Below are 27869 nucleotides of genomic sequence, written 5' to 3' on the forward strand. Positions count from 1 at the left end.
CGTTTTGCTAAACTTTGTCTCTCCGCGGGTAAAGATGGCTCTTGCCAGCATAATCACACAGTCTCTTGAATTTGGTGGCAGCCCACAGCATAACCACCACCACCTCTCACCGCCTCAGCACCTCCCTCTCTCCGTCACAGCCTGCCTCGCCATCGGGCTCCTCTGCAGTCTGGCAGAAACCTGCTGCTGCTGCTCTGCTGCTGGACTTTTGAGAGGCACAGAAATCACGAAAGGCGCACTAAAGCCTGGGATACGTAATTTATACAATATTGATTTTGTTTTTGTTTTTTTTAAGGCACAGGGTTCTCATTCATACATTTTCCAGCGTCATGTCTTCTTGCGTTAGTTGACATTTTCCGTGTTTTGATGTTTATGATGGGATAAAAGGCCCACCATGTTTTTTCCAACATAAATCAACCGTTTCTCCACGTTTTCGTGCAGTCTGTCTTCTGTTTACCTATAACTGGCAGTGGGAGGATCTCATAAACTTCGACTAGGACTTTTGGAATGGGCCCATTCTGTGAGATTCTCATGGGTCTCTCGGAGGTAACTTCACGGGAGCCGCGACTGGGGCAGTGATCAGCGCAGACTGGACTTGCGACATGGGCTGAGCGACAGCGGCTGGTGTCTTTTTGAGAGCATGTTTGGACTGATTGAGAATGGACAGCGGTTAAGAGAGACGGACATTTAATTTCACACAAGCTCATCTAAAAAGATCTCCATAGGACATTTATCAGCTGCACAGAGCCACGGCGCGTCATTCCGGTGTTAATGAGTCCACAGTGCAGGCTGGTTGGAGCCAATGCAATAGGCAATTCAGTGTGTGAGTGTCTGAACAGTTTATCTCGAATTGCGAACATCTTTTGATGACAGAAAAGTATGTGACAAGAAACCCTGAAGAGGCTCGTTAAAGAAGAGGCAGAGTTTGTGTTACACTGTCCCTACTCTCCTACTTGATAGAGCATCATCCTTTTGCCACTGTATTCAGCCCGCCTCACCGGACCATGTGGCCCCCGCACCTGGCCCTGCTCCTGCTGCTCCGGGTGTCCGGTGCGCTCGTGGAGGCGCTCAACACGTGCCAGTCGATAAACCTGGATGAGCAGAAGTCCAGGCGCATAGAGGCGGTGCGAGGACAGATCCTCAGCAAGCTGCGCATCCGCAGCCCACCGGACGATGACGACGATCAGCCCGTGGCCCCGGTGCCCGCGGAGGTCATGCTTCTCTACAACAGCACGAGGGAGCTGCTCAAGGAGCGCGCGCGCCTGGCGGAGTCCGCGTGCGACCGTGAAAGCAGTGAGGAGGATTATTATGCCAAAGAGGTGCAACGGATCGACATGCTGCCAGTGCGCACCGACAACAGTAAGGCCTCAGAAGTGTCATATTGCACCTGGTCAAAACCTGAACCTTCATATGATTCAAGAACAGAACAGTAATAATCTGTAATAATAATTATGATCATAAAAACTGTGATGTGTTTGTTTTGGTATAGCTTATATAGGCTACGTGGCGTGTGCACAGACTGAACTACTGTAATTTACTGCTGAGACATTCCTCACAATCATCACGTTGCAGACTTCTGATGTATAAATGATGTGTCTCTCTCAGATGCCCTGCAGCCTGCCGCCCCAGACCCGCACTACAGAGTGGTACACTTTGATGTGAGTGCAGTGGATCTCACCAACAGCACTCTGGTTAAAGCTGAGTTTAGGATCTTCAGAGCTCCCAACCCACAAGCCCGGGCTGCGGAGCAGAGAGTGGAGATCTTCCAGGTAATGATCACATTTCAGGACCAGTCAAAACATGAAACAATAGATTCCTTCTGATGTTGTGAACCTTGAAATTTAAGTGTGTGTCTAGCGTCAAAGCATTATACTTTTTTGTTTTTTTTACCTGTGATTGAACAAAGTATTCTGTGAACATGACATTTTTGTAAATATTGCAGTTACTTAGGCCAGATGAGGATAGCACGGCCACACAACGTTACGTTGACTCTCGAACCGTTCAGACAAGGGCAAAGGGAACCTGGATTTCTGTGGACATCACAGAGACAGTTAAAGACTGGATGTCTGACCCGGGTAAGCCTCAAAAAATACACTGCTCATACTTATTAAAGTGTCCAAAATAGTTATTAGGCACCTCTTTGTATTTATCAGAGAATAACTTAGGCTTGAAGCTGAGTATCCACTGCCCCTGCTGCACTTTCGTCCCATCCACGAACAACATTGTTCCCAACAAAAGTGAAGAACTGGAGGCCCTGTTTGCTGGTTAGTGCTTTTGTTGTGTGTTAGTTTATCTATTAAAGACCAAGAAACAGTGAATACAGTCTCAGCATGTCTGAAAACATGTGTATTTTTTCCATAGGTGTGGATGATGAACAGCTGCGACAGATCAGAAAGCCTGGCCAGGTGAAAGGTCAGGCAGACTTCAGCACCAAGACTCCTCACCTCATCCTCACACTGCTACCCAGTGACAGAGTGGACAACCCAGCAAAGAAGAACCGCAAAAAGAGAGCCGCAGCCACAGACGGCATCACCTGTTCCCGGTTAGACCAGAGGACACTCTACAGCATGTGGTGTCTTACAATTCAAAAACTGAATGTGTTCAACAGCGTGTTTCATTCTTTTCTCTGACCAAAGTTCACTTTGTGGACAACTGTGCGGAAAAGTCACATAGTTGAGCGGGTGTTTAGACTGCATGCCAGTGTTTTATTTAGACTGCTTCACTGCTGTGGAAAGCTGCTCCTTCAAAGGTGATCTGCTGTCAGTTTCCCATGACAGACTATTTGTTATTTTTCTTTTTTCAGTGGATCAGATCATGGCTGCTGCCTACGCTCACTCTACATTGACTTCAGACGTGATTTAAACTGGAAGTGGATCCATGAACCCAAAGGCTATAAAGCCAACTTCTGTGCAGGGAACTGTCCCTATCTGTGGAGTGCCAACAACCACTACAACATGGTGAGTTTGTATCAATCCTGCATTTAGTTTGAAACCAGAGACAGAGTCCCAGCTGTGGCACATAACAAGTTTAAATTAGCTTGGTATGATCTTGAACTGAGCTGAATGTGTATTGTTTGTGGAAGTCGAACACAACGGTTGGCTATGAATGGTTAGCCTCAGTGTTATAGATTAGTGTTTAGACAGCAATCCAATTGCCTTGCATTCACAGTCTGTCTACGCATTCACTCTGGTTCTAATTCCCCTTTACTTCTTGACTCCTACTTGGAAAGAGATTTCACACAAAGTACAATGGTTTCTTACAACTGTAATAGCATGTCCAACTCTCTCCTTCTGCCAGATCCTGCCCTTGTACAATAAGCTGAACCCCGAGGCCTCAGCTACTCCCTGCTGTGTTCCTCAAGACCTGGAGCCCCTCACCATTATGTACTTTATCGGACGCACCCCACGTGTCGAACAACTCTCCAACATGGTTGTTAAATCTTGTAAATGCCGCTGAGGAGACAAGCTCAGCAAAGACTTTGAGATGTGGACAATGGTCACCAGGAGAATGACAGCACAGCTTACACTTTTGAATACTTTTATGGCAACGTCTAAATCTATTTTACAAACAGGACCATTCTCTCTCTCTGTTTGCCATCGTTTTTATTCCACTCTGGAAATGTCTGTGATACTGGACACTATAAAGAAGTGCATTATTTCTATTAAAACTGAACTTGGATATTAAGTGGTGATGTGTGATTTGGCTTTACCTGCTGCATTAAAAGGATTCTTTTATACAGCCTTAACATTTTGGGCCAAGGAGCTGGACATGCCCCTGTTTGCTTTAGCTTGAAGGTGTTGATATGAAGGAGGCAGTGTGGGGAGGGTGCAGTGTTGCACTCAGATCTGTAGGCAGATAGAAGGAGAAGCTGTGTCCAGGCGGAGGCCTTGCCAGTTTTCTGCGGTCCTGGGCTGAAGGCTGCCCGCCGTAAACAGGATGTGAAAGATTTCCAGACACCAAGCCGACCACTCACGGAACGCTAGATTTAAACGCTCCCCTCATGTCCTCTGTGTCTCTGTCACTTGAGGTTCTGGGATTTGTGGTGGGAGGAGAAAGGCAGAAAGACAGGCTTTGAAAATTAGATGTGGGATGGATGATAGGGCTGTATTTGGAACAGCGACAACTTTAGATGGCGGTATTTTGCAGCTTTAGCAAATTTGTAACTCTTTGGGTCTGACTCAAACTTTCAGCAATCACACTCCGCTCATTTTCAAAAAGCACTTTAATTATCCTATTGTAAGGACCATTGCTGCTGCTCAAATACTGTCATTACATTTAGTCATGGCTATGTTTACCATCAGGGTCACTGATTGACAAAGTCTGCACCACGTGCACATTGGCCAGTTTTGACTGAGTGCCTGAAGCTGAAAAGGGAAAAAAACGTTGAGGTTTATTTTAAATATAGGCTCTCTGGTATGCCTGTGGTTTGTGTGTGTCGCATAGACAGTGAGAGCCAATGGGCGTAGTGTGTCTGTGTGAGGTTCGGGATAGCACCAAAATCATTTCATGGCTTTGTTATTGTCAGGGTTTTAGACTATAATGTAGCTGCATTATGTAAATCTTTGTTGTCATTAATTACAATTCTGTTAAAACAAGAAAGAAAACTCACACACAAATGGTTAAAGTGGCCGATTTCACTTTTGCTAACTCATTAAAACATTCATCTCTTTGTTTAATTCTAAGAGGTTCCTTTAGCATGGTCTAACTTATTTTATCTAATACACCACAGATTTATATTCTTTGTTAATTTGCACATTTCATGGTTAAACACATAATCTGATATTGACAAAGCCTTAAGCATAAAAGCACAGCTCTTGCTACAGTACCAATGAATGTGTCAAATGCATGCTCAAAGTTTAATGTTTTGTAATCCATAGTCAATGTGTGAGTGTTTGTTGGGGTTCAGTCCAGTGCTGAGGCTCCCTCCCCCCAGAGTAAACTAGCCCAGCATCTGTTAGTCTTTTCTACTTAACTACCCCTTACTATAGCCAACCTGTACTTATCCCACAGTGGAGTGGCTCGGTCTGTCTTACACTGGTCCCACTGTCCTTGACGGAGCGCCCCAGTGCACATTACTCACACAGAATTTATGAAACACAAATCCATACATACTGCTCTGTTTACCTTACAGCTTCAGGAAGTCAGGCGGCCCATGCAAACATTTTTCTGAGCCGGGAGTTGAGTATAGTGTAGAGCCTCACAAGGAAAAAAACACTCTCCATACATTTAGAGATTACTGTATAGTTTCACATATCATTCATGCAATTTATGTTTTTATGTTGTACTCTTTGGAATTATATTATATATATATATATATATATATATATATATATATACCTTTTTTTTTTTTTTTTACTGCATTTTATGCTTTATCGGTCCTTTTACACCAACAGACTTGCACTCACTGTACTCGCGTAGTATTTTCATCCAAATACTTTTTAACTTATACTTAAGTAACATTTTAAAGTGACATTGCTCTCACTTGAGTGAATATTTTGGCTTCATACCCACCTCTGAGCAGTGCCATGTGAAAATAAAGCCCATTCACCCCCTGCACAAATATGCAGGAGTTTGACTTTCAGACTGGTTACTTATTTTGGCTGTGGCCGAGGGCACAGGGCCATGACCGCCACTCGTAGTAGCCATTGGTCCTGAGTAAGCAGGAAATTCACTTTTTTATTTCACAACCACAAAAGCCAGGTTCATGAAGGGCTTTTACAGTTCAGGTTACGGTGACGTGCTCTGATCAGTATATATAATTCTAAAGTAATAAACAAAATACAGTATAAACTCAATAACTCATAGGCCGGGTGGGCAATGTCAGGTCCTCGAGCCAAATACGCTTCCCGAGCTTATCCTCCAAGCCCAAAAGATTAATCAGAGAAAAATCGCTGCACACAAAATTTGTATATCAAATACTTGTTGAAGTACTCAAAAAATAAAGTAAAGAAATACTGACTTATTTCTTTCTGGGGAAGCGCTTCCTCCTTGTTAGGATATGATGTGCAATGGTATTTGTACTTTGTGCCATCATGCAAACCTGCATACCCCATACAGCAGGGGTGGGCCATTAAATTCTACATTATTAATTCTGCTCAACTTTCCCTCACAGGCCGCAGTTTGCCCCCTCTGCCATATAAAGTTTTGAATAGAATGTCACATCTTAAAAAGAGGTCATTTATTGTACTGGAAATGCACAGTGCAAAGCCAAACAAAACCCAATTTGGATATTTAGGAATATAACAATGTAGATTTGTGTGTTTTTTTCTCTAAATCCTGTAACAGCACAACAGTGATTCCATTAACTGTCCAGTAGGTGGCAACAACTCATATGCAAATTTACAAGTTACATTTCCAGCTCAGTAGTGTTCTCTCCCGGCACTGGGGAAATTTGTGTACAAACAAATCTAAATACCGTAATTATTTTCCATCTTCTACCAGTGTAAGCTTATGTTCCCTGTCAGTCCAAGATTTATATAATGTAGTTTTATTATATGGCGCATCTGCAATGATGTGTGGAGCGGTAATAAAATAGCTCAGTCTTTGATGTTGCAGCACATTAATGCTCTATATCTAAAACTAGCAATATAGCCTCAAAACAATCACATTAAAATATGACAATGAATAGTACTGAGGGTGTTTTTCAGTTGACATGACACCATAAACTACTGCAAACGTTAAGCTTCTCATTTGTTGCCAGTTCAGCTTAAGAGAATAGCTCAACCATATTCATTGGTAATGATAACGGTGTTTTATCAGGCATTAGTAATAATGACTGAACAAAATGCCCACAAAAAGATTGACACTGGATAAGAACTTCTTTCTCACTATTTTTGGCACATTTCTCTGTTCTCATCAGAGTTTAGTGGTAGTGTCGGACTGGTTTTCTGAATGGGAAGAGTCTGGAGATGGGGTGGGGCGTTTTGCTGGTGGATGTTCACGACTGAGCCGCCTTATCTTTGAGATCTTCCTTCTGGGCTTTCGAGGCCGTCTCCTTTTCTCCTGTAAAGCTGCTGGTAAAGCACGGTCGCTCAGAGTGTCTGAGGATTCATCAATGTAAGCCAGGTTTTCTCCAAAGTAATCCAGCAATTTGCAGCCAGGAGCATTTGCAGAATATAAGGCAGGGATGAAGTCCTGGGGCAAAGGCACAGGGGATTCTGACAAAAGCTCAGTTTTGATTTCCGGTATGAGTTTATGACCTGTTACAGATAATATCTCTTTTTCTGGGAGTATCTTTTTTTCTGTTTTTACTTCTCTGGTCAAACTACTGCCTGTGATGCACGGTTTAAGTGCATTAAAATTTGAGGATTCAGAGCCTGAACCAAAGGAGTCCCATTCAGAGAGAGATCCTTCCAGGGCCTGTGCCGATTGCAGCTCAGAGACAGAGCGTGCTGCTGGGAGGGACAGTGAGCGAGCCAGCAGCTGTGGACCCGATCGGCTCTGGACCGAAGGCCGTGCACCTGCAATGCTGACCCTCTGTCTGTCCTGAGCCACCGTGGCCCTCTCCAGAGAAGCATGTCCCTCTAGCTCCATCATAGAGGCAGACAGACCAGCCCAGCGATTTGGTAGGTGGCCATTTTCAGAGCCTCCTCGGACCAAGTATCCCACAGTGCACTGGGCTCCACGACGAATGTGTCTGCGTTCACTGCGTTTCCATTTTCTCCGCTGCAGGAGGAAGGGGTCGTTGAATTCCAAAGGATTAGGAATGCGAAAGTCCATGGACATATTCTGGATGTTCTGGGTCCAGTCTGTGGCATGGGCCCTTAGTTCCTCCATCTTAGAAACAGACGACAACACATATGGTACACTTGAAGGCAAGAGTCTCTTATGTGCATAGTGCATTAAGCCAGGTCAACTCACCTCAGCTCGAGTCCTTTTGGACAGCACTCTCAGCCAGTTTCCAATCATAGTGAGGATTGAGGCAAAATAAGCAAGGCCAAAAACGATCCATAAGAGCACTAGAAGTTTGAACACACCCCCCTCACGGCCACCTTTTTGTTAAAAAAAAAAAAGAATCAAAGGAAAGTTGTTAAGAAAAGACTCATCAATGAGTGCTTTGAAACACTTTGCCACATTTTATACCTGGTACAAAGTCCCCAAATCCCACAGTGGTGAGAGTTATAACCACAAAGTAGAGCGACTCGATAAAGGTCCACTCCTCCACTTCCTGAAACACAACTGTTGGCACAGCAAGGAAGATCAGACAGCCAATCAGGATGGAGAGGACGGCTGAGATCACACGCACAGTGGTCTGTCTGACCTTGCGCTTCTGTAAAGAATTTCACAATTTCAAACTTAAAACAAGTTTCAATAAGATCAAAACATTATTCAATTGTTATTTTGATTGTTTCCAGTCTTAGTGAGTAAAGCTGTTACCCTGAAGCTGAGGTTTTGTTTAGGACAGACCATTCTCACCAGGAAGAGAGTCTCTATCTTGGCCACAGCTCTGCGCAGCACTGTGCCCATGTGGTCACTCACTCCAGCCAGAAGGATGCCAAACATCGGTATTCCCACCAGAGCATAGCAAACACAGAACAACTGTCCATGCCATGTTCGCGGAGACAGATTTCCAAATCCTAGTCAAAACCAAGAAACCCTTGAGATTTTAGACTTATTTCTGCAAGAGTGTGTCATTTCACAGCCTGCTACCTATTGTGGTGATGATGGTGCCACAGAAGAAGAAGGCAGAAGCAATATCCCAGCGAGTGCTGAACTTGTCAGCACTGGCATCAAGACCAGCCTCAACTGCAGACACCACCCTCTAAAAGAGAGAGCATGAATGTAGCTTGGTTTTTGATGGGTCTGAATCAACAAAGTTCTTGGGTACAGAAGGTTGTGTTAAATTAAACACATCCCTTCTAGAAATTACAGCCAAAGATTGAGGCTAGATTCCTTCAAGAAGGCAAAATGGGTGGTGACACTCAACAGTGCAGGGCAAAGGCATGTCTAGCTTTATTGATTTATCGGACTCTGATTTTTTGTCCATCTGGATGTTTGAGCCAAAAAAGTCAGTTGAGAATCACCGCACACATCACCATCCTGTGAGAATCCAGTCACAGGCTTTGGGAATTTGTATAACGTCAAAACGTCAGCCGTTTACGCCAAGAATTGATGCATCGATGTAATGGACCATTTACTGGAATATTTGAAGGACGTGTCGTTAATGTTGTGGCTGACCTTGACGAGTCTGTCGAACTCCACCTCGGAGACGCAGGAGTGGTTCTGGAGAATTTCCTTTCGAGTGTCCAGCAGGTCGTTGTAGGCCTCCTTCTCTTGGGATTCCTCCAGGGTGCTGAACACGAGGGCTCCCAGGCCCACATAGATCATGACCCCCAGTAACAAGGCCAAGAGGGTGGTACAGCGCATCTTGGTCCCAATGTCCCGTGGCCGTTCGGGGGGTGGAGGTCACAGCGTTTAAGAGTCAGGATGCACCAGGCACAGCTGGTCATAAACAGGAAGTTCCTTTGAGAGGGCGCTATGAGGGAGAAGAAGCAAACATGTAAACAAGGCAGACATCTTTGTGGAAAGCTGACGGATGGTGTGACCTTTACTTTTGTATGTGCGTCAAAGACGGTTGGACAGGAAAGGTGTGAGAACTGATGATGTAAGTCCAAATTGTTAATATTTATGAACAAACTTTATGCTCCACAAACATTTCACAATTAATGTAACAAAACAGCCATGTCATAAACTCATGCACTTTCCATGTTCTGAGTGGGCAAGTATTCTAATGGTTCTGCATAAAAGCACAAATCTAAAAAACAACACTATTTTAGCAAGGCACATTTCATAAAACTAAAACCTGTAACTGTAAAACTGTAAAAGTGTGTATTTAAGGCATCCTGACAAAAACATATTCTACTTTAGTTTAACTCAATATTTCAGTCGATTGCACCAGAAATTCTAAAGATTATTTCACTCTTGACAAATAATGAAACCCCCATGTGGTTTATCTTCAACCCTGTGTATTGTGAGAGTTATCTGAGATCACAGATATAAGCATAACCCAGCTCATGTGACTGTTCTCAGACGGTTTAATAGCGAGGCAATGAAAAGTACCTTACATAGTGTTGTCAGCCGCTCATCCCATGTTTAAATCAGCCGATGCTCCCACGGTTTTAAAAGCAGCTCATGTCTGAACTGAAAAGGGAAATACGCTTTAATGAATGTATTAACAAATCTAATGCTCTCGTAGCACGTCACATTGGCTGTAACATTTCAGCTGCAGGTGTGTTTATTGTTAAGTGTAAACAAATTACACATTAGAAGCCTTAAATGTGTAAAGGCAGAGTTTGTGTGTCTGGACTGGTCTGACAGTGAGAAGTCCCAGAGTCGCTGTTGCTAAAGCTTTGGTTGGAGCCAAACAAAGGCATCAGTTATCACTTCATAAACAGTCTCTGGCATATTTGGGTATTCTTAAGATAAAAGCGAACGTGCTTGAAAAGTATAAGAACGTGACCACCAGAGTTTGGGAAAAACGGTTGCACGAATATGAGCTGCACGGCTGAGGTTCTCAATGTTATTTGTTAAAAAACTTCAAAAGTATTTTCCTTTCAACATTACTGCTAGTATTACTATTATCCCAGCACGTTGCAGGCACATAACTAAAGCCTCTTCAGACTGGGCCGCTGTTATCTGTGTATTCTCCACTAAAAAGAATATAATGATGCACTGTTTAGGATGGGCAGGGCTATACAGAGCCTCAGATAAATAAAGCTCCTTTAGATCAAATTAACCCTGAAAGAATTTGTCTCTTTCAACACGAGTCTGCTGACGTCAGAGAAGAGATCACAGGTTACAGGAATCTGGAGTCTTTGCTCTGGGAAAGAATTAAGGTCTTTCTTATCTATTCAGTTACTTTCATCATGGCGCTTATAAAGCTTTAAAAACAGCAACTCTTTTATAGATTACAGTTGAAGTGTTGTTCATGTATTAATGTTTGAATAATCCACATAGTTACAAGTATATTGATGACACTTTAACATTGTAATGATAAAGTATTCAAGACTCTTACCTTTTTGTTTGAAGACTTGTCGCTCTCCGATTTGTTACGGTGCGTGGAGCTTCCTCTCACCGTGTAGCAGCAGAGCACTTTCTGTGTGTGCGCTTTCTCCTTGGATGGTGTTTCCCCATTCTCGTGACCCTACATCACTCCGACGAAGGCTGCAGCAGCAGGAGGAGGGCGATAAAAGGGACACTGAAGACATGCAACATCCATTTCACAGCTGTAGATGTGATTAAGTGGTGGCACTGGAGGAAGGAGGTAGAGCAGAAGGCCCAGAGTTTCCTGAGTTTTTACGTCCGGGGGCGAAGCGTTCAAAAGGGCTGTCGTTTTAGCTGCTGTTCCTTTGGGAAATTAAGAGACACTTAAGCGTACACACAGTCTTCAAAGCTCCCGGTGGGTTTGTGGAATGAAATAAAACATGATCGAGAGAAGGATTTCAGAACAAACATGAGCCACTCATATTGTCCAGCCAAACATACACAAATGGTCAGACATTTAGTCATCTTGACAGAGCCTTTTATTTCATCTGTAAACACAGTGTATAGATTCACGTGACAGTGTCCAAATCAAGGCAACAGAAACTAAAGCCCACTTCACTGCCAAAGACAACAGATCCCAGAAGGCAGAAGACAACAATCATATTTAATGAGTGTATGAGACATATGTTGATAAATCACAATCATGGTTTAAGTATTTGGTCAAAATTAAATAAAAGAATCTAAAACTAATCAAATCTAACTCCACACAACTACAATGAACTGCAGTCGCTCATGTACACAGACTTTATATACAATGAATGCAAATAAATAAAGCTTGTTCAAACAAATGATGTTGTAAAGAATATTTTCAGCAGAAATCACAGGAGTGCTTATTAGAAGAAAAGCAAAGCTGCACAGACGAGGCAGTGCACATCTCCATACATGGAGCGGAAACAGCAGGTTTGGAGTGACTCATTCTGCTGTGCACAAAGTAACATGAGGGGCTCACACACTGCACTTTCACCAACATCCACACGCTAACGTAAAGACGCACACCTGCACTTCCTAAACATGTTCAAGTGTTACAGGCCACTTAAATAAAGTCTCAATTCACAGTAAACACAAGCCTTTCTGACCAACTATTAAGAAGGCACCATCAGAGTGACCCAAACCCTCATTACCTTTGGATTAACAGACAAGAAGTTTATTAGTGTCTTTTCTTTACTTATTTGTTCCCAAAAACATCTTAAAAAAACATCTGTCATTATTGCACTGGTCAGAGACGAGTGACGTCTGCAGAACACAAATGTGCACAAGGGAACTGTGCTGTGTCATGACACGAGAGGCAACGTTCTTGTAAATGTGTCAATGTACTAAGGCTTTTTAACTGTAAATACTTGCATTGTTTCTCATAACAAGTGATGCAACCTGTTGTCATGGGGTTAATCAGTTTCTTCTGCGTCTGCCAGGTTTTTCTGAGGGACAGGTACAGCCGCAGTTCCGAGTAAGCCTCGTCTCACAATGTACGGGCAGGAAGGCCCAGTGGGAATGTCAGCAAATCCTGCAGAAAGGGACAAATAATTTAAGAATGAACAATGACTTTTCTCTCACCAACTTCAAAGTCCCTATAAGAACAACCCATAACAGGCTTGTTGTTCATCAAGCCTTGAAAGTATATGGATATTTTTCAAACCGACTTCAATTCAAATGTAATCTGCAGCACATTTATTTGCAAAAATCATCAAATTGAAATCAGAATTTTTACGCAAGTGTTCATGTATAGACTGGCCAACCCTGTAGTTTAGACTAGTGTTTCCCAAAGTGGAGGTCAGGACCCCATGGGGGGGGTCGCACAATGATTTTGAGTCCATATTTCTTACACTGACCTTGAATTTGATATATTTTTGACTAAAAACATGCCAAACATCTAAATACAGTATCCAACTGAAAATCTTTAAGACAAATTATTGTAAATGCTACTTTTTTTTTTACTGAAGGGGATCCTGCATTGTTGGTGATTTGGGGGGGTCACAATCTGAAAGTTAGGGAAGCTCTGGTTTAGACTAGTTAAAACCACAGCCGTAAAAAGGATACATTTGCAACAACTATGCATTTGTACAGTGAGAAAACCCACTGGACTAGGACAGAAGTACCTTTCATTACAACTTCTGGCAGACCGTACGGCTCGTACTCGGTGTCGTCAAAGGCGGCCGACAGCTGAGATCGGTTTCGTCTGATCCTTTCTGCCAAACTCGCTGGATCGGCCGGGATTGGAAAAGAAGCGGTGAGCATCAGCGTGTCCTTCGACTGTTGGCCTCCACCAAACGAGGCAGGGGAAGCTGTCGAGGAGTCCCCCTCCTCTTCCTCCTCTTCCTCTTGAAGAAGCTCGGTCGGAGAACGGTGGAGACCAGGTAACACAGGCAGGCTCTCTGTTTGAGTGCCAACACTTTTCATGTCCGTCGCAACAGCTCTGTTTATGGAGAACTTCATAGCTTTAGCTTCAGCACGAGAGGGACAGCAGCCGTCCACAATGTCCCTGCTGTCATTCCTTTGGTTGAGCCGAGTTGGAGATGTGTTTTCTTTGTCAGACTGTTGAGTGATGCAAGCCAAAACATGAATACACAGACGCAGATACCGAATCTCGGCTTGTTCATATACTGATACAGCTATTGCTATACAATAAATGAAACAAAGCAAAATACACTTCATGCCAACACCACAGATCTAACTAAAGAAGTTCCTAGTCTATTAATTGATTTGATACCTTGTTGTATCTATTTAAGAAGTACCCACAGCTGCCGCAAATGCTACAAAAGGAGGCTGCGCTTGACCTAAAACCTCCGTGACCACAGAGAACTGATTCACTTTACTACATGGAGGCCTCCATTCAGCCATAAGAGAGCAAGCAGGGACAATTAAACTGCATAGTGACTGTTTAGGCATAATTAGCCATGTGCTCTGAGGTTCACAGGTTGTCTTGTTTTTGGCACACATCCAGGAAATCTGTATCAGCCTAAATATCAGTATCAGATTGAATTGAAATTGCCTTATTGAATAAACCAAGTGCCCTTAACTTGTATTATTCCACATTATTGTTAAACAACCATAATATTTACCTCTGAATTGTCTTCATTATGATCTTGCAGGACTGAAATAGGAGGCGTCTTGAGTTCAGAGGTGGCATTATGCTGTAATCTAAACGAATAAAGACATTTTAAAGTTGTGCTCAACAATCAGACATAATATAAACATTCAGTAAAACTGCCAGACTGTCCAGAATGAGGGCTTACCTGGAGAAGAGTGTGCGTCCCTGCAGTTTGTTGGAGGAGCAGGACAGCAGTATCTCATCCTGTCTCATCAGGGTCACACACTCCCCGCTCTCCGGTCCTGTGTGCTGCAATTCAGCGACTCTCACAGATTCAGACGACAGTTTCCACAGAGCGAGCTCCTGAGCCTTTTGCCGGTTCTCCTCGGATAGAGCCTGTAGCTTTGTCTGCAGCGCCACCACCTGGGGAAAAGATGGTGCAGCAAAAAGGCAAATAAATCTCCAGTTTAGTCTTTTGAAATAAACAGTTTTGTGTGAATCAGAGTATTTCTGTTTTGTCACTTCACACACTTGATGTAAGTCGATATCCAGCACATGTTGGTACCTGTTGCTGTAGGTGGCTGATCTGGTCCAGCCGCTGGGAGCCTGCCTCTGGCTGTTCTTCTCGCTCTTCTCCAAGTTCTCTGCTGTCGACACCGGTATCACTCAGGGCTTCACGTGTCTGCTCCTCCAAACCGTCGTCTGTGTTGACATCAGAGGACTCGGGTGCAGCCAGTGCCTCGATTTTCAACTTTGCCGAGTTTTTCTGCTGCATATTTAACAGTTCTGTTTTTGAACTTTCGTCTCTTTCACTGCTGAGTTTATTCTCCTGCGCTGCACTGCCTGAACTATCCACGATCTTTATTTGTGGCACCGGTGATTCAGCATCAGGGATCAACTGGACTGTTATCCCAGAACAGTTATTGTTGTCTGTGACTGGACTTTCAATGCAGGCAGAGGCAGACTCTCCCTTGTCCCTTTTCTCTCCTTTCTCCCTTCCCTCCATTTCCATTTGAGCCTTTAGTGCATCGAGCTCCTGTCTGCACTCCCGCAGCTGTTGCTCTGTGCTGTGGATGGTGTTCTCCTTTTCTTGAAGCTCAACTAAGAGGCCCGAGATATGCTGGCTCTGTCTTTCAAATGCCATGGTCAGCTGCTGGGTCTGCTGCGTCACCTGAAACGACACAAACACACAAACAGACGCGTGAGCATGAAGAAAACATGAACACAATCCAACTTAGAAAAGAGTCATACCTGGTTCTGCAAGAGCTCTAGTTTGATCTGGCACTGGTTGGCACGCTCTTTCTCTGTCGCATTTTGCTCTTGCAGGGACTCTACTTGTGCTGTCAAGACGGTCAGTTTGGAGTCCTCCTGCCCTTTGCCAGACAATTCATTCTCGTTTTGTTCCTGGCACAGAGCGTCCTGTTCTACGTCTGTAAAAGCTATAGGCGAATGTTGAGGATCAATGAGTGCAGTTTCTTCTGGTTGGATCAAATGTCCTGAAGCCAGAGATACCATTGTATTGTGTTCATTCACTGACTCAACGTTGGAGTTTAGCTCATCTGCTCTGAGGGTCAGGTAGGCCACAGGACTGTTGGCTGCGGACAGCGCCTCTTCTGCCTCTGAACTTTTGCTTGGACTGGCCTTGAGCTGCTCTATTTCCGCTTTAAGTTCTTCTATTTTTGTATTCAAGTTGGCGTCTGAACTAGTTTTGTTAATCACTTCCTTCTCCAGTTGTGTTCGCTCCTCTCGTTCTAAAACCAGCTGGGCTTTCACCTCCGACAGCTGCTTCTTCAGCTGCATATTGAGCTCAATCATTTCATCCTCTTTGTCTTGTGTCTTGGCGTTTGCCTCCTCTTTTTCCCCTTCAGTTTTTTGTTGTCTTTCTCTCATTAGTTCCGTCTCCAAAGCAGCCACAGCCTTCTTCAGCCTGTCGACTTCTGACCTCTCCTTCTCCAGCTGTGCCTGATTGTCAGTGACCTGCGTCGCATTTTTCCGACTCAGCTGCTTGAGTCTCGTCCGAGCTTCAGTCTCTGCCCGTCGCTGGGCTTCCAGATCATCAAGTCTTCTCTGGAGCTCTTCTCGCACCTCGCAAAGTTCAGAGCGCAGCGCCGCATTCGCTGCCTGGAGATCTCCTGAAGCGACGTCCTGCTTAGACTGAGAAGGTGCCATTTCGGTCTCCAATTCCTTGTCCCTTTGAAATCTGGACTCCTCGCTTTGTAAACCTTTTAAATTTACAGGAAGAATATCATTCATGTGTTCAGAGTCAATGCCCTCGCCTGGTTCTCGGTCAGTGGGATAGGGCGCAATGATTTCCCTTTTGATTTCCACCTCCTCTTTCTTTTGCCTGGCAACACTGCCGGGGCTGGGCTTTCGGGTTTGGTTTGGTGAGACATGAGAGAAGGACGTTTGAGAAGAACTCTGAGCAGGAGAACAAACTGTGAGCGTTTGTTGAAGAGGGGCCGGGGTAGCCTTTTGCTCTGGAGAAAGAAAATTCAACAGATTACCACATTACCTAAAAATATGACAATACACAGCCTTCACCACCAGGGGGAAGAAGTTCACAGCCACAATAAAGGGCGGTGGTTGATACAGTAGTTCCATTTCACAACTTCAATTGATTGAAGATGAGTTTATGATGCGTTATAAAACACACACTTCAGTCTAAGGATTTTACCCTCTACTTTTGACAACTCGTGTATGGGCGGTGTATGCCATCCATAATAGGCACAATTTATTTGTCCTGCTTTAAAACCAATATAACATCCTGCATGCAGCAAGGCTTACCCTGCAGTTCCCTCAGTAAACACTGGGCGTGGTCTCTCTCTTCTGTCAGTCTCCTCCCGTCTTCCTCAAGGGCTCTTTCCTTTTTCTGACTCTGCTTCAGGCTTACAGTCAAAGCCTCCGCCTCTCGCACGGACTCCTAACGCCACGGCAACGCGTGAAAACAAGGAAGTACATGTAAATCTTACATCTTTTAGCCTCTTAAAAGTCCATTTTTGGTAGATTAGCAATTACAATGACAACAATGAAGGTCATATTAGTTTAACAATAGCAATGTGTCCAACCGCATCATAAATATTAATAGGTGGCGTTCATGATTTAGAATGTGATGTGATATTAAGAACCCACCCCAAGCTATAAATATTTAATCATTTAGACCCGTGCTGCATAGATTACCGTCAGTTTGACTTGTGTCTGTGCCTCTTTCTTTTGGCTCTGCTGTAGTTGTCCCTCTGTCCATTTAAGCTTTTCTTTGAGCGTATCCACTTCTTTCGTCACAGCCTGTTTTTCCAAAGACAACTGAAAGAGGATTTTCAAAATGTAACTATGAAAACGGATAAAAACGAAGAAACCAGGAATACGTATTAATGAAATGCAGTTTGGATACAAAAAACAATCAAAACTCCAGAACGGATTGACACCTCCTTTGCAAATTGAGAATACACGAACACAAAATACCTTAACCCCCCCACCTTGACCAAGCACATTTCCTCCCGTTTTACCCAAATCTAAATCTTCTCGATTGCAGAGTTTACAGCCTAGAGCAGCCATTCCCAAAGTCCGGGACATTGCGGCCCCCTATACTGTTCCAAAAAACTCCCAGGGCCCCCCAATAATAATAATTTACTCTATTAGAAATAATTTGTTATTATTTTACAGCTAAAAATATATGGAAATCATCTACAATAGCCAAATACAGATTTAAAGAGGTATATAAATGTACATTTTCTTTCAAAATCTGTGAATTTTCTATGTGCTTTGGGGGCCCCCCCTGCAGTGCCTCTGAGGCCCCCCAGGGGGTCCCGGCTCATTGACCTACTCATCTAAGCTTCTTTATTTTTGTTGTCACATTAGTCGTTTTTTTATCGCATTTTTGTCGCTTTTTTGTCACATTTTTGTCACATTTTTGTCGCTTTTTGGTCACATTTTTGTCGCTTTTTTGTCACATTTTTGTCGCTTTTTTTGTCACATTTTTGTCACTTTTGACAAATTTTTGTCACTTTTTTGTCACATTTTTGTCACTTTTTTGTCACATTTTTGTCGCTTTTTTTGTCACATTTTTGTTGCTGTTTTGTCACTTTTTTGTCACATTTTTGTCGCTTTTTTGTCACATTTTTGTTGCTTTTGTGTCACATTTTTGTCGCTTTTTTTGTCACATTTTTGTTGCTTTTTTGTCACTTTTTTGTCACTTTTGTCAAATTTTTTTCACTTTTGTCAAATTTTTGTCACTTTTTTGTCACTTTTGTCACATTTTTTGTCGCTTTTTTTGTCACATTTTTGTTGCTTTTGTGTCACATTTTTTGTTGTTTTTTGTCACATTTTTGTCGCTTTTTTGTCACATTTGTCGCTTTTTTGTCACATTTTTGTTGCTTTTTTTGTCACATTTTTGTTGCTTTTTTGTTGCTTTTTTGTCACATTTTTGTCACATTTTTGTCGCTTTTTTGTCACATTTTTGTCACATTTTTGACGCTTTTTTGTCACATTTGTGTCACTTTTGTCAATTTTTTGACGCTTTTTTGTCACATTTTTGTCACTTTTTTGTCACATTTTTGTCACTTTTTTGTCACATTTTTGTCACATTTTTGTCGCTTTTTTGTCGCTTTTTTTGTCACATTTTTGTTGCTTTTTTGTCACATTTTTGTTGCTTTTTTGTCACATTTTTGTCGCTTTTTTGTCACATTTTTGTCGCTTTTTTGTCACATTTTTGTCGCTTTTTTGTCACATTTTTGTCACATTTTTATCACATTTTTGTGTCGCATTTTTGTTCCTTTTTTGACGCATTTGTTTTGTGTGTGATAACTGATCAAGCCACAAAAATGTGACAATCAGGAGCTTCGATTAGTTTTGTAGGTCTCCACATGAGGCGTTACACTGTGATGCTCAACAGGAGACGATGCACTCGGTTATGGCGAGGGTGAAGAGGTTAAACATGAAAACAAATTAATCGTGCAGTTATTGTTCCAGTCACTTGGCTCTGGCAGCTGCAGGTCCACCCTTATCGTGTTTGTGCTCTCTATCAGTCGATTGTGTTACTAAAGGTGGCATTGTTGGAAGCATGCGGGAGACAGGACTGAAACCTACACTTTCAAATGGAAACAGGCACAATCCCTCTTATAAAATAAATACAAATCATAATAGGATTAAAAACACAAATTCATGCTAAATATTTACACAAACGCAAACACACCGTTACCTTCGGGGCTCAAAGCGTCCACTGAGCAGATTAGGATGAAAGTGGGAAAGCAGGTGTGGAGTGCGCTTCAAAGACACAAGAAAGTGAAACAGAGTGAAAAAGACACAGGGAAGATACAAGCAAGAAAGAAGTGAGAGGAAAAAAGGTGAAGCTTCTAAAAGGCTGTTCTTGGCAGGAAACAGAGAGAGGTGAAGGATCGGTGTTGTAGTTAGGGTTACAACCTGCCCCATCAAGGCCTTTGTGCCCCCGTTAGTTACTAAAGACATGTCACATTTACATGGAGATACAGAGAATGAGATTTTATCCAAGAACATAGAGCTGGGTAGTGGGGACCATGAAAACAAAAGTTAAAGGGGACTAGATGCAAGTTGGCCATTTTATACTCACTACTGCCACCTCAGGTCGTAAATGTAACTGCGCCATCTATATTAAAGGGGGGGTATTATGCAAAATCAACTTTTTCAAGCTTTACATCATGTTATTATGTCATTCCCTCATTAAAAAACATGCCTAAAGTGTTGCCTTGGCCCATTCATGTATTTTTGAGTAATCTAAAAACTGATGGCAGCCATTTTAGGGATAGGTTTGCCTGAGTCCTCCTAGGAACGCCCCCACCTCCTGGAGACGCCTCCGAGGTTTCGTCACCAGCCGAGTAACCAACCACTGCTCCTCAGCAGAACCCCCTCCCCACTGATGCCACAGACAGCGTGTGGAGGGGGCGTGTCGGAAAGGGTCAGAGGTTCTTAAAGAGACAGAGGCCTATTTCAAGACATTCACTACAGCCATTTTGAGAGAGCAATTTTATACAAGGCGGTTATTCTAATTTACTGCATTGACAGCCCAACAGAAGGTTTGGTCATCATTGTAGTGTGCTATAGACTGGTGCTATGTGATTGAAAAAAGCATAATACCCCCTCTTTAAGCTCGTGCATGACAGCAATTCAACCCGAAGAAACAACTTTTTGAGTGACAGTGCAGGATTTTAGGCAGTTGTGGTGAACAGGTCGGGGCTCATTCTACACCTTAGGACATTGCTGGAACATGTGGGGGAGGAAAATACATCATTTTAACATTTTTAAACTCCGTATAGTCCCTTTAAAGCTACAACAGGCACTGAAAAAATAACCACCAAAACTGGAACCATATTACTCCAAGATTTGAAGCTTGATGGTCCTAATGGTTCTGTTTAATTGCTCTATATAATGAATACCATAGCATAGGTGCAACAAAGTATAGTTCAGGCATTGGGTAAAATTTGGAAAGGCGCCCAAGCTCTACAGAAAAATGCGCAGTTGAGGTTTTCCAATATCCCAATATATATCGGAATACGTCAAATCAAATGGTGTTATTATGGCTCAGAGGGGTGTCTTTGTACCTTGTCCAGCTGAGCGTGCAGGGCATTGTGGAGCGCTCTGGCCTGTGCGAGCTCTTGATTGAGTTTGTTTATCTCCTGCTGATGCTGCCTCTCCATGAACTGCCTCTCCTTCTGAAACTCGTGCAGGTCCTGCCAACAACGGAGTGAGGTGTTTATTAGGCCACGACGTCCTTCCACTCATCATGTCGTGCGTTTTAACTGAGCCTCACTCGCTGGTGCTGCTTCTCCAGCTCCTTGGTCCGCTGCTGATGCTGCACTCGGCTGCTCTCAGTGTTCTGTCTTTGACACTTGAGCTCTTCCTGAAGCTGTTTGGCCTTTTGCTCTGCATTTGACGCCTGACCCGAAAAATGATGCACAAATTTAGAAAACAAAGGAAAAATGACTTGACGAATAGACTATTGTATTGCATTTATCACCTTTGTTAGATCCAGCCACACCTTGTTGCTCGACACACCCATACAGCATGTTCGTTAGTTATTTATAATAGATTACTCACCCGTTCTCCTTCCTGAGCCATGCGCGTGTGAGCGAGGCTGAGTTCATCTCGGAGTTTCTGCAAGCCGAGTTCTTTGGCAGCGAGATGCTTCTTGTTCTGAGCCACTTCATTGTGGATTGTGCTTAATGCTTGAGCTTTTACCCGCAGTTCCTCTTCCAAATCAGCCAAACGGCTCTGAAGTTCAGATGCAGCTGCCACTGTGACACACATAATGAGGATTATGAAGTCATGCCATGTTTGAAACCACTCTCAAAACAGCAGCTGTTCTCATATCGATGACCGGGTCAAACAATCAATACTTTGTTTTTTTTAAATCTTCATAAATTAAAAACACATCATTCAAAACGCATTTTCAAACAGCAAAAGAAGCATGACAGCTCAATTATAAATTCTGTAAGGAGGTCAATCTATAATGATCGACTGAATGACTGTCATTTTGCGTAACATCATTCTGCAAGGCTTGAGGAAAGCTGCACGGAAGCCAAGTCAATAAATAACCACGGTATTACATTCAACACAATGCACAAAACCAACCAATGGACAGGAATTATCTATTATTAAACCCTTGGACAAAAGCCTCGCCTTTTCCATATTTGAATGTATTATGTCTAATAATTGTACTTTGAGTCAAACCCTGTGGACGCAGCATGTTTCAAAGTAAAGACTATGGTCTATAAAACAATTCCAGACACACAAAGAAACAATTTAACATTATGATGTGGCAACAGTATGAGCAGAACCACAACAGCAGCCTGTGGATTTGAGGGAGAGGGCCATGGCCTCCACAGGGATTTCTTTACAGGTTCTTATGTAAGTCATAGTGCAACAGTCAAAACATTCCTAAGGTCTATCCTTTATCAGCACTGGTGTGAAGAGAAGGCATGCAGAACGTATTGCTCAACAACATATCTGTTACACATCGTCCCAAAAAACTGCAGGAGAATCTACAAAACAGCCAAAACTAGACTTGAAAGTTAACTCACACTTTAGGACAAATCAAAACATTTGATCATGGTTGTATCTGTGTCTGAGTTTGGCATATTACAGAATAAACCTCAGCTAAACTTCTGTAATGAAACTTACAGTGTGTCTCAGTTGGCCTGTTTGTCGAAACTGAGAGGTTCTGCACCGGACTCGGACTGAGGGCGTCACTGTAGGGCGTCTTGGGAGACTCTGGGGACCGTCTCCTGGTTGTGGTGTCTTCTCGTTCCCATGGAAACGCAGCTGAGGGAGTGGAGTAGGCGTCAGGTGTTCGGACGTGGTGTGCGCCTCTGGGCCGTGGCAATGAGCCAGAGGGCGTATCTGAAAACTGCAGGCGCTGGGAAGGTTGAGATAAAAACCGACAAGAACGTAAGTTCATACAGGCCTTTCAAAACAAGGAACTATTCAGGACACTGGTACATCTATATCACGGGAACAGAAACACATTTTGTCTGGACAAATAACAAACAAACAAATCTTTAACGCATATATTTACATTTCTCTATGAGATCAGTAATAAAAGAAAACATTGCAATACAAACAGTACATAAACACTAAAGCATTAGTATTAGCACAGTATAGTCACAATCAAAAGTTTAACCATTTGAAAGAAAAAAAAAAATCACTTAGTGAAGTAGAATTTCCATAGGCAACAAGAGGAAATGGGAGCGAGACAAAAATAAATTGAGGAAAGCTTTTCTTGAAAACAACAATTAGACTGAAATAGGCTGTTGTGCAGCTAATCAAAAGTTTAGGCTAAAAAAGGCTAGCCTAGAAAAAAACTAAACAAATCACAACCCGTGAGTCACTGCACCGTTATGGCTGATCACTTCAGAAATGCATTGCAGAATTCTTGATGCCAGCGTTTACAGGCTGTTAGAAAATGTGTCCTTTTCTAACAGACTCTTGGCGTAATGCCGTCTCACTGGACCCTTTCTGGCAACTGAGTAGTTGTTGGAGAATTGAGAGAATTTGGACTGGTATGTAAGTTATGGACACATTCTTAAACAGGCTCTTCTTGTGACACTGGAAACCATCAGGAATAAAACTTTCTTCCACCTTTCAATGTCCCATGTTTGTGCTCGCTTGAAGGTGTTGAGACGAGGCCTTTGAAGACGTGTTTTGTTTTAGAATCCCTTCAGTCGCAGATGCCTCTGATGGTTATTTGACAAACACCCAATCGGATCTTACAGCTCAGTGCGACATTCCTTGTGTCTTCCACATTACTTTTTTGTTCCATAACCCTCAGGCTCTTTTAAGAAAATCTAAATGAGCGTCTTCCTGCATCCCACCTCAGCAGCGATGGAGCGCTTCGTTAGGCCCTGCTTATGCAGCTCAACAACCTGACCCTGGTCAAAACCAGTGTGAATACCTGACAGAAAATGATAATGTATCCACATTTTTGCACAGATTTGGTCTTTTAAAGGCATGTGGTCCTAAACTTTTCATCAGCTGCAAAACAGACTATTTCAGTTTAATTGTTGGAACCTTGATCAGATCCGACCAAGCTGTGTTAACATCACTGTGGTTTAAAGCATCCAATCGCAGGATCATTAAAAATGCACTAAACACAAATTAGTACAATAATTGTGGTACCTACTCGAACATGAAGACCTTGATTCTCTTCTTCTTTGCTTCTCTGACGCTCATCTTTTTTGCTCCCTGAAGAACGAAAACACAACATAAGGAGTTGGCAGAGGACGAGATCACCACGACCAAAGCTTCAAGTGAACTGGAGTCATGCAGCGGCCGTCTCCGAGTCCACAGTTGGGAAATGAAGGGGCTATTTATAACCATGCTTGAGTGTTTATTTTTCCACTGTGTAACAGTGATAGGAAAGCAGAAATCAGAGGTCATAAAGTCGGAGGCCTGTACCACTGGGTTCCCAAGGCGAGGTGCTGCTCCAACAGGGAGTAGAGAAGAGCGTGGTCTCTGCTGCTCTGCTGCTGTTCTGTAGCTTTTCAAGCTCAGCCTCAAGTCTGAAAAGAAGAACTAGATGAGTGCATTGCAAGGTTTCCCAGTTATTAACGTTCTTCCACATTCGCGTGGCATCAATCCGCACCAAGCAACTGCTGCTAGTAAATAAACATTCGGAGAATAAATAAATAAATATACAAATAAATAAATAAATAATACTGTTAACAGTTTTGCTAAATCTAGCACACACTGCTTTTCCTCAACTCCCATACTGTATCTATTTTTACAGGCATTGACCTTTTCACTTCCTGTGTCAGCTTGGTGTTTAGAGTCCGTGCAGCATCCAGCTGACCCTCCAAAGAGCAGACTTGAGCTTGTTTGCTTTGAAGATCCAGAGAAAGGCGCTCCTTGCTGGTTACGGCCGCCTGGGCCTCCTCCTGTACCCTTTGGAGCTCCCTGTGTGACGACTGCAGCTCCACACGCACTTCTTCATACTGTTGCAGACCAGAGAAGTCAGAACTGAGCATTATTTGTCAAATATTAGGTCATCATGAAGGCTACAAACAGGGATATAACCTTGGCCGTCTGTTTTTTAAGGCTCGTTTGAATGTTGTCCAGCAGAAGTTGTTTCTGCTTGTTCTCTCGTGACAGTCGCTCATGGTGAACCTGCAACTCCTTCACTTTTTGTAGGACCTTTCCAGACAGTCCCACTGTCCAGTCCTCCTCCGCCCAGCTCATTTCACTTTGCCTGAGAACATGACAGACCACAACAAAAAATAAAACAAATTTGATGTACAAGCTTTTTAACCTCTTAACAAGGAGCGTGACAATATATCGACTTTCTGATATACCGCGATATTTTGCAGGACGATATGATACCGATACTTTTCATTCCAATATCGATACTTTTAATGATGTTGTGCATATTTATGAGGTAGCAGTGCTCCACTGTTTTCAGCCATTGTCAGTCATGTTTGAAATACTTTGCTGTTCAAATAAATAAATGAATGAATGATCAAGAATTCAGTCTGGGCAGCAGGAGGCGGCACCATAGTTTTAAGCACTTGGACCAAACACACAAATATACTTTTAATGACAACTTGTATAATTACAAATAAGATTAATTTGGGGTTGATTCATTCCTTTTGAAATAGGACTGTGGTTTCAAGTCAGGGATAATTTCTACACACAGAAAAAGGGGACCAAAGCACATGAAACAAAATATAAATGATGAATAATATGCATCCATCCATCCATCCATTTTCTTCCGCTTTATCCGGGGCCGGGTCGCGGGGGCAGCAGTCTCAGCAGAGATGCCCAAACTTCCCGATCCACACACACCTCCTCCAGCTGTTCTGGGGGGACCCCGAGGCGACACCAGGCCAGCTCGGAGACATAGTCCCACCACCGTGTCCTGGGTCTTCCACGAGGCCTTGTCCCACTAGGACATGCCTGGAACACCTCCCGCGGGAGGCGCGACCCTCTCGTCCACCGGGGTGAACTCCAACACGTGGCGGCTGAGCTGGGGGGATATGAGCAAACCCACCCCAGCCCGCCGCCTCTCCCCGCGGGCAACTCCAGAAAAATGGAGAGTCCAGCCTCTCTCCAGGAGTTGGGATCCGGAACCCAAGCTGTGCGTGGAGGTGAGCCCGACTATATCTAGTCGGTATCTCTCAACCTCCCGCACAAGCTCAGGCTCCTTCCCCCCCAGCGAGGTGACGTTCCATGTCCCGAACGCCAGAAGCTGTGCATGCGGACCAGGTCGTCGAGGCACCTGCCTCTGACTGCCACCCAGTCCTCTCCGCACCCGACCCCTATGGATCCCTCTGCGGGTGGTGAGTCCACAGGAGGGCGGGCCACAGGATAATATGCAGTATGTCAAAATAAAGGTTAAAAGTAATGTATCGTATATTATCGCAGTCTCGGTGTATCGCGAGAACTCCTTATCGTACGGCATGTATCGCGTATCATATCAAATCGAGAGGTACCCGGAGGTTCCCCCCTACTCGTAACCCCCACCTGAACCGAGCATTTCCTCTAGTTTGGAATTTCACAAATCTAGAAGCTTCTTGAAAAAAACAACAACAACAATAAAAGAGCGACAATTACGAGGATGAAAACACAACAACAATGTGACAAAAAAGGTGGACTGAGACACCCTCAGTGCAGGAGTGAGCGCTACTGCAAAGCCTTCATCCCCACTGCTGTCAGACTGTACAATAAGACTGTGAAGTAACATGTGCAATAATCTCTGGATCAGCTGCACTTTATTAACTCTGAGTGATATTCTTGAAAGCCGACTGTAACAAGTGAATTTCTCCTTTGTGAGATCAATAAAGGATTATCTTATCTTGTCTTAATTACTTTTGTTGGTCTTAGCTTTCAAATGAGGCATTACACTGACCTGGGATGCCACAGCATTTAATGTGAAGTCTTTAAGTTGTTTATTCTGTTTTTGTGGAGGTCAGATCAGACCATCCATGTGAAGTTTTGTAAGAACTGAAATAATTAGCATGTAAACGGTATATAGCCTTTATCTTCAGTGCCCGATCCCCCGTTTGGGGAAACGCATTCCCCCAATTAAATTTTTCTTCAGGGTAAAGGATACTGGAAATATTTAGGAGGATCCGGCAAAAAATGTATCTGATATAATGGTGTTTAATGAGAGTGTTCCAGCAAATGTTTTGGCCTGTTCCCCCAATCCATCACATCAGACCAACAGTGTTCCTGAAAATACTCATTTACAAAATCAAGCACTCTTTATCTTCTGGGCCATTTTCACAGTAGGCAAGACTGAATTATTTCTGATCTGAGGCACAAAAACAATACTTTTTATCTATGGCATAAAACCAAATAATAACAGAACGGTTACTATTGTTGCTGTCATTATTATTATTAATGCTGTTACTACTAACATTATTATTATTATTATTATTATTATTATTATTATTATTATTATTATTATTATTATTATTATTATTATTATTATTATTATTAATCAGTTCCAGATCTCTCTGATCACGAGGTTCAAGGCAAGTGACAACTTCAACAACTTTGAGACCTAATAACTTCGTGTTTGCTTTAACAGATCCCACGTACCGCGCACTGTTGTCACCAGAGAAAACCCGACCGTCCGTGAAGTGTTTTCCTCTAAGAGGTTTGATAAAAGATGCCTTTAGCCTCAGAGCTAAAGGCTAACCCCGCGGTAATCGGCACTCACCATTCACCGGAGGCGGGATCAACAAAAGGCGCCGGTCACCGGGAGCTCACAGCCAACATGGACCGAAGAGTCTGGACGGAACAAACCAAGCAAACAAACTTTTATTAAAGTGAAGGTAAAGATGAGCCAGGTTTGCTATGGGCTGTCTCGTGCAGCTGCTGACAGCTAACAAACCTGTGGGGCACGAGGCGGGGCGGAGGACAGTGACGTAGTCACGCGGCAGCTGGACATTATTTTGGGAAAGACAAGAGGCAGCGGGTGAAACTCTGCCGACCCCTACCGACAAACTACTGACAAAACCAAAGCTCATCTGGCCCCGCACGAGCGCACCTCTGTTTCAAGCTGATTTTGTGGATGTGGTTTAAGTGTGTAGTAAATTAAGGCCACTACCCTTCCCCAAACTGAACATTTAACATGTTTCACTCAAGTGCTTCATCAATAGCCTAAATGGTTTCACTTCACTCTTAGTGTATTCTCAACAAAAATAATTAGATTACAAAATAATTGTGTCTATTCTTCCAGGAACTGTCTGGATTTGGCTGTAATCTGGGATTTGTTTGCTCACTGCTGAGGGTGTGGAAATCCAGGAACCAGACAGGCTCCATCTTCAGGGAGGAG

General features: G+C 43.2%; 3 protein-coding genes and 1 long non-coding RNA gene across 4 annotated transcripts; 1 reads left to right on the forward strand and 3 right to left on the reverse strand.

Annotated features, from left to right (window-relative positions):
* Window positions 1-287: 287 nt before the first annotated feature.
* On the forward strand, window positions 288-3671 carry tgfb5 (transforming growth factor, beta 5). Its single transcript, XM_079556735.1, has 7 exons — window positions 288-1359; window positions 1606-1769; window positions 1943-2075; window positions 2154-2264; window positions 2362-2542; window positions 2804-2957; window positions 3298-3671. Exons 1-7 carry the CDS (start codon window positions 1005-1007, stop codon window positions 3454-3456), a joined length of 1257 nt encoding a protein of 418 aa, XP_079412861.1. The 5' UTR covers window positions 288-1004; the 3' UTR covers window positions 3457-3671.
* Window positions 3672-6741: 3070 nt separating this feature from the next.
* kcnk4a (potassium channel, subfamily K, member 4a) lies at window positions 6742-9231 on the reverse strand (the record flags this gene model as incomplete). The annotated part of the gene is made up of 6 exons (XM_079557143.1): window positions 6742-7776; window positions 7861-7991; window positions 8074-8269; window positions 8416-8576; window positions 8650-8761; window positions 9178-9231. Coding segments are annotated over 6 exons (1575 nt in total), but the record flags the coding sequence as incomplete, so codon positions are not given.
* Window positions 9232-9243: 12 nt separating this feature from the next.
* Window positions 9244-11320, reverse strand: LOC306963355. Its single transcript, XR_013792903.1, has 3 exons — window positions 11015-11320; window positions 10065-10140; window positions 9244-9475 (listed from the first exon to the last, which is right to left on the reverse strand). It is a non-coding gene; the product is annotated as an uncharacterized lncRNA (long non-coding RNA).
* A 968-nt stretch (window positions 11321-12288) lies between these two features.
* On the reverse strand, window positions 12289-27534 carry LOC306963570 (uncharacterized protein). The gene is made up of 17 exons (XM_079557144.1): window positions 27252-27534; window positions 24608-24779; window positions 24329-24525; window positions 23990-24093; window positions 23715-23776; window positions 22154-22451; window positions 21134-21330; window positions 20847-20972; window positions 20638-20766; window positions 17246-17368; window positions 16853-16988; window positions 15320-16545; window positions 14634-15239; window positions 14274-14491; window positions 14100-14178; window positions 13137-13572; window positions 12289-12544 (listed from the first exon to the last, which is right to left on the reverse strand). Exons 2-17 carry the CDS (start codon window positions 24767-24769, stop codon window positions 12426-12428), a joined length of 4218 nt encoding a protein of 1405 aa, XP_079413270.1. The 5' UTR covers window positions 24770-24779; window positions 27252-27534; the 3' UTR covers window positions 12289-12425.
* Between the last annotated feature and the right edge of the window lie 335 nt (window positions 27535-27869).

This window comes from Gobius niger (assembly GCF_951799975.1).
Source record: "Gobius niger genome assembly, chromosome: 5".
Lineage (NCBI taxonomy): Eukaryota > Metazoa > Chordata > Actinopteri > Gobiiformes > Gobiidae > Gobius > Gobius niger.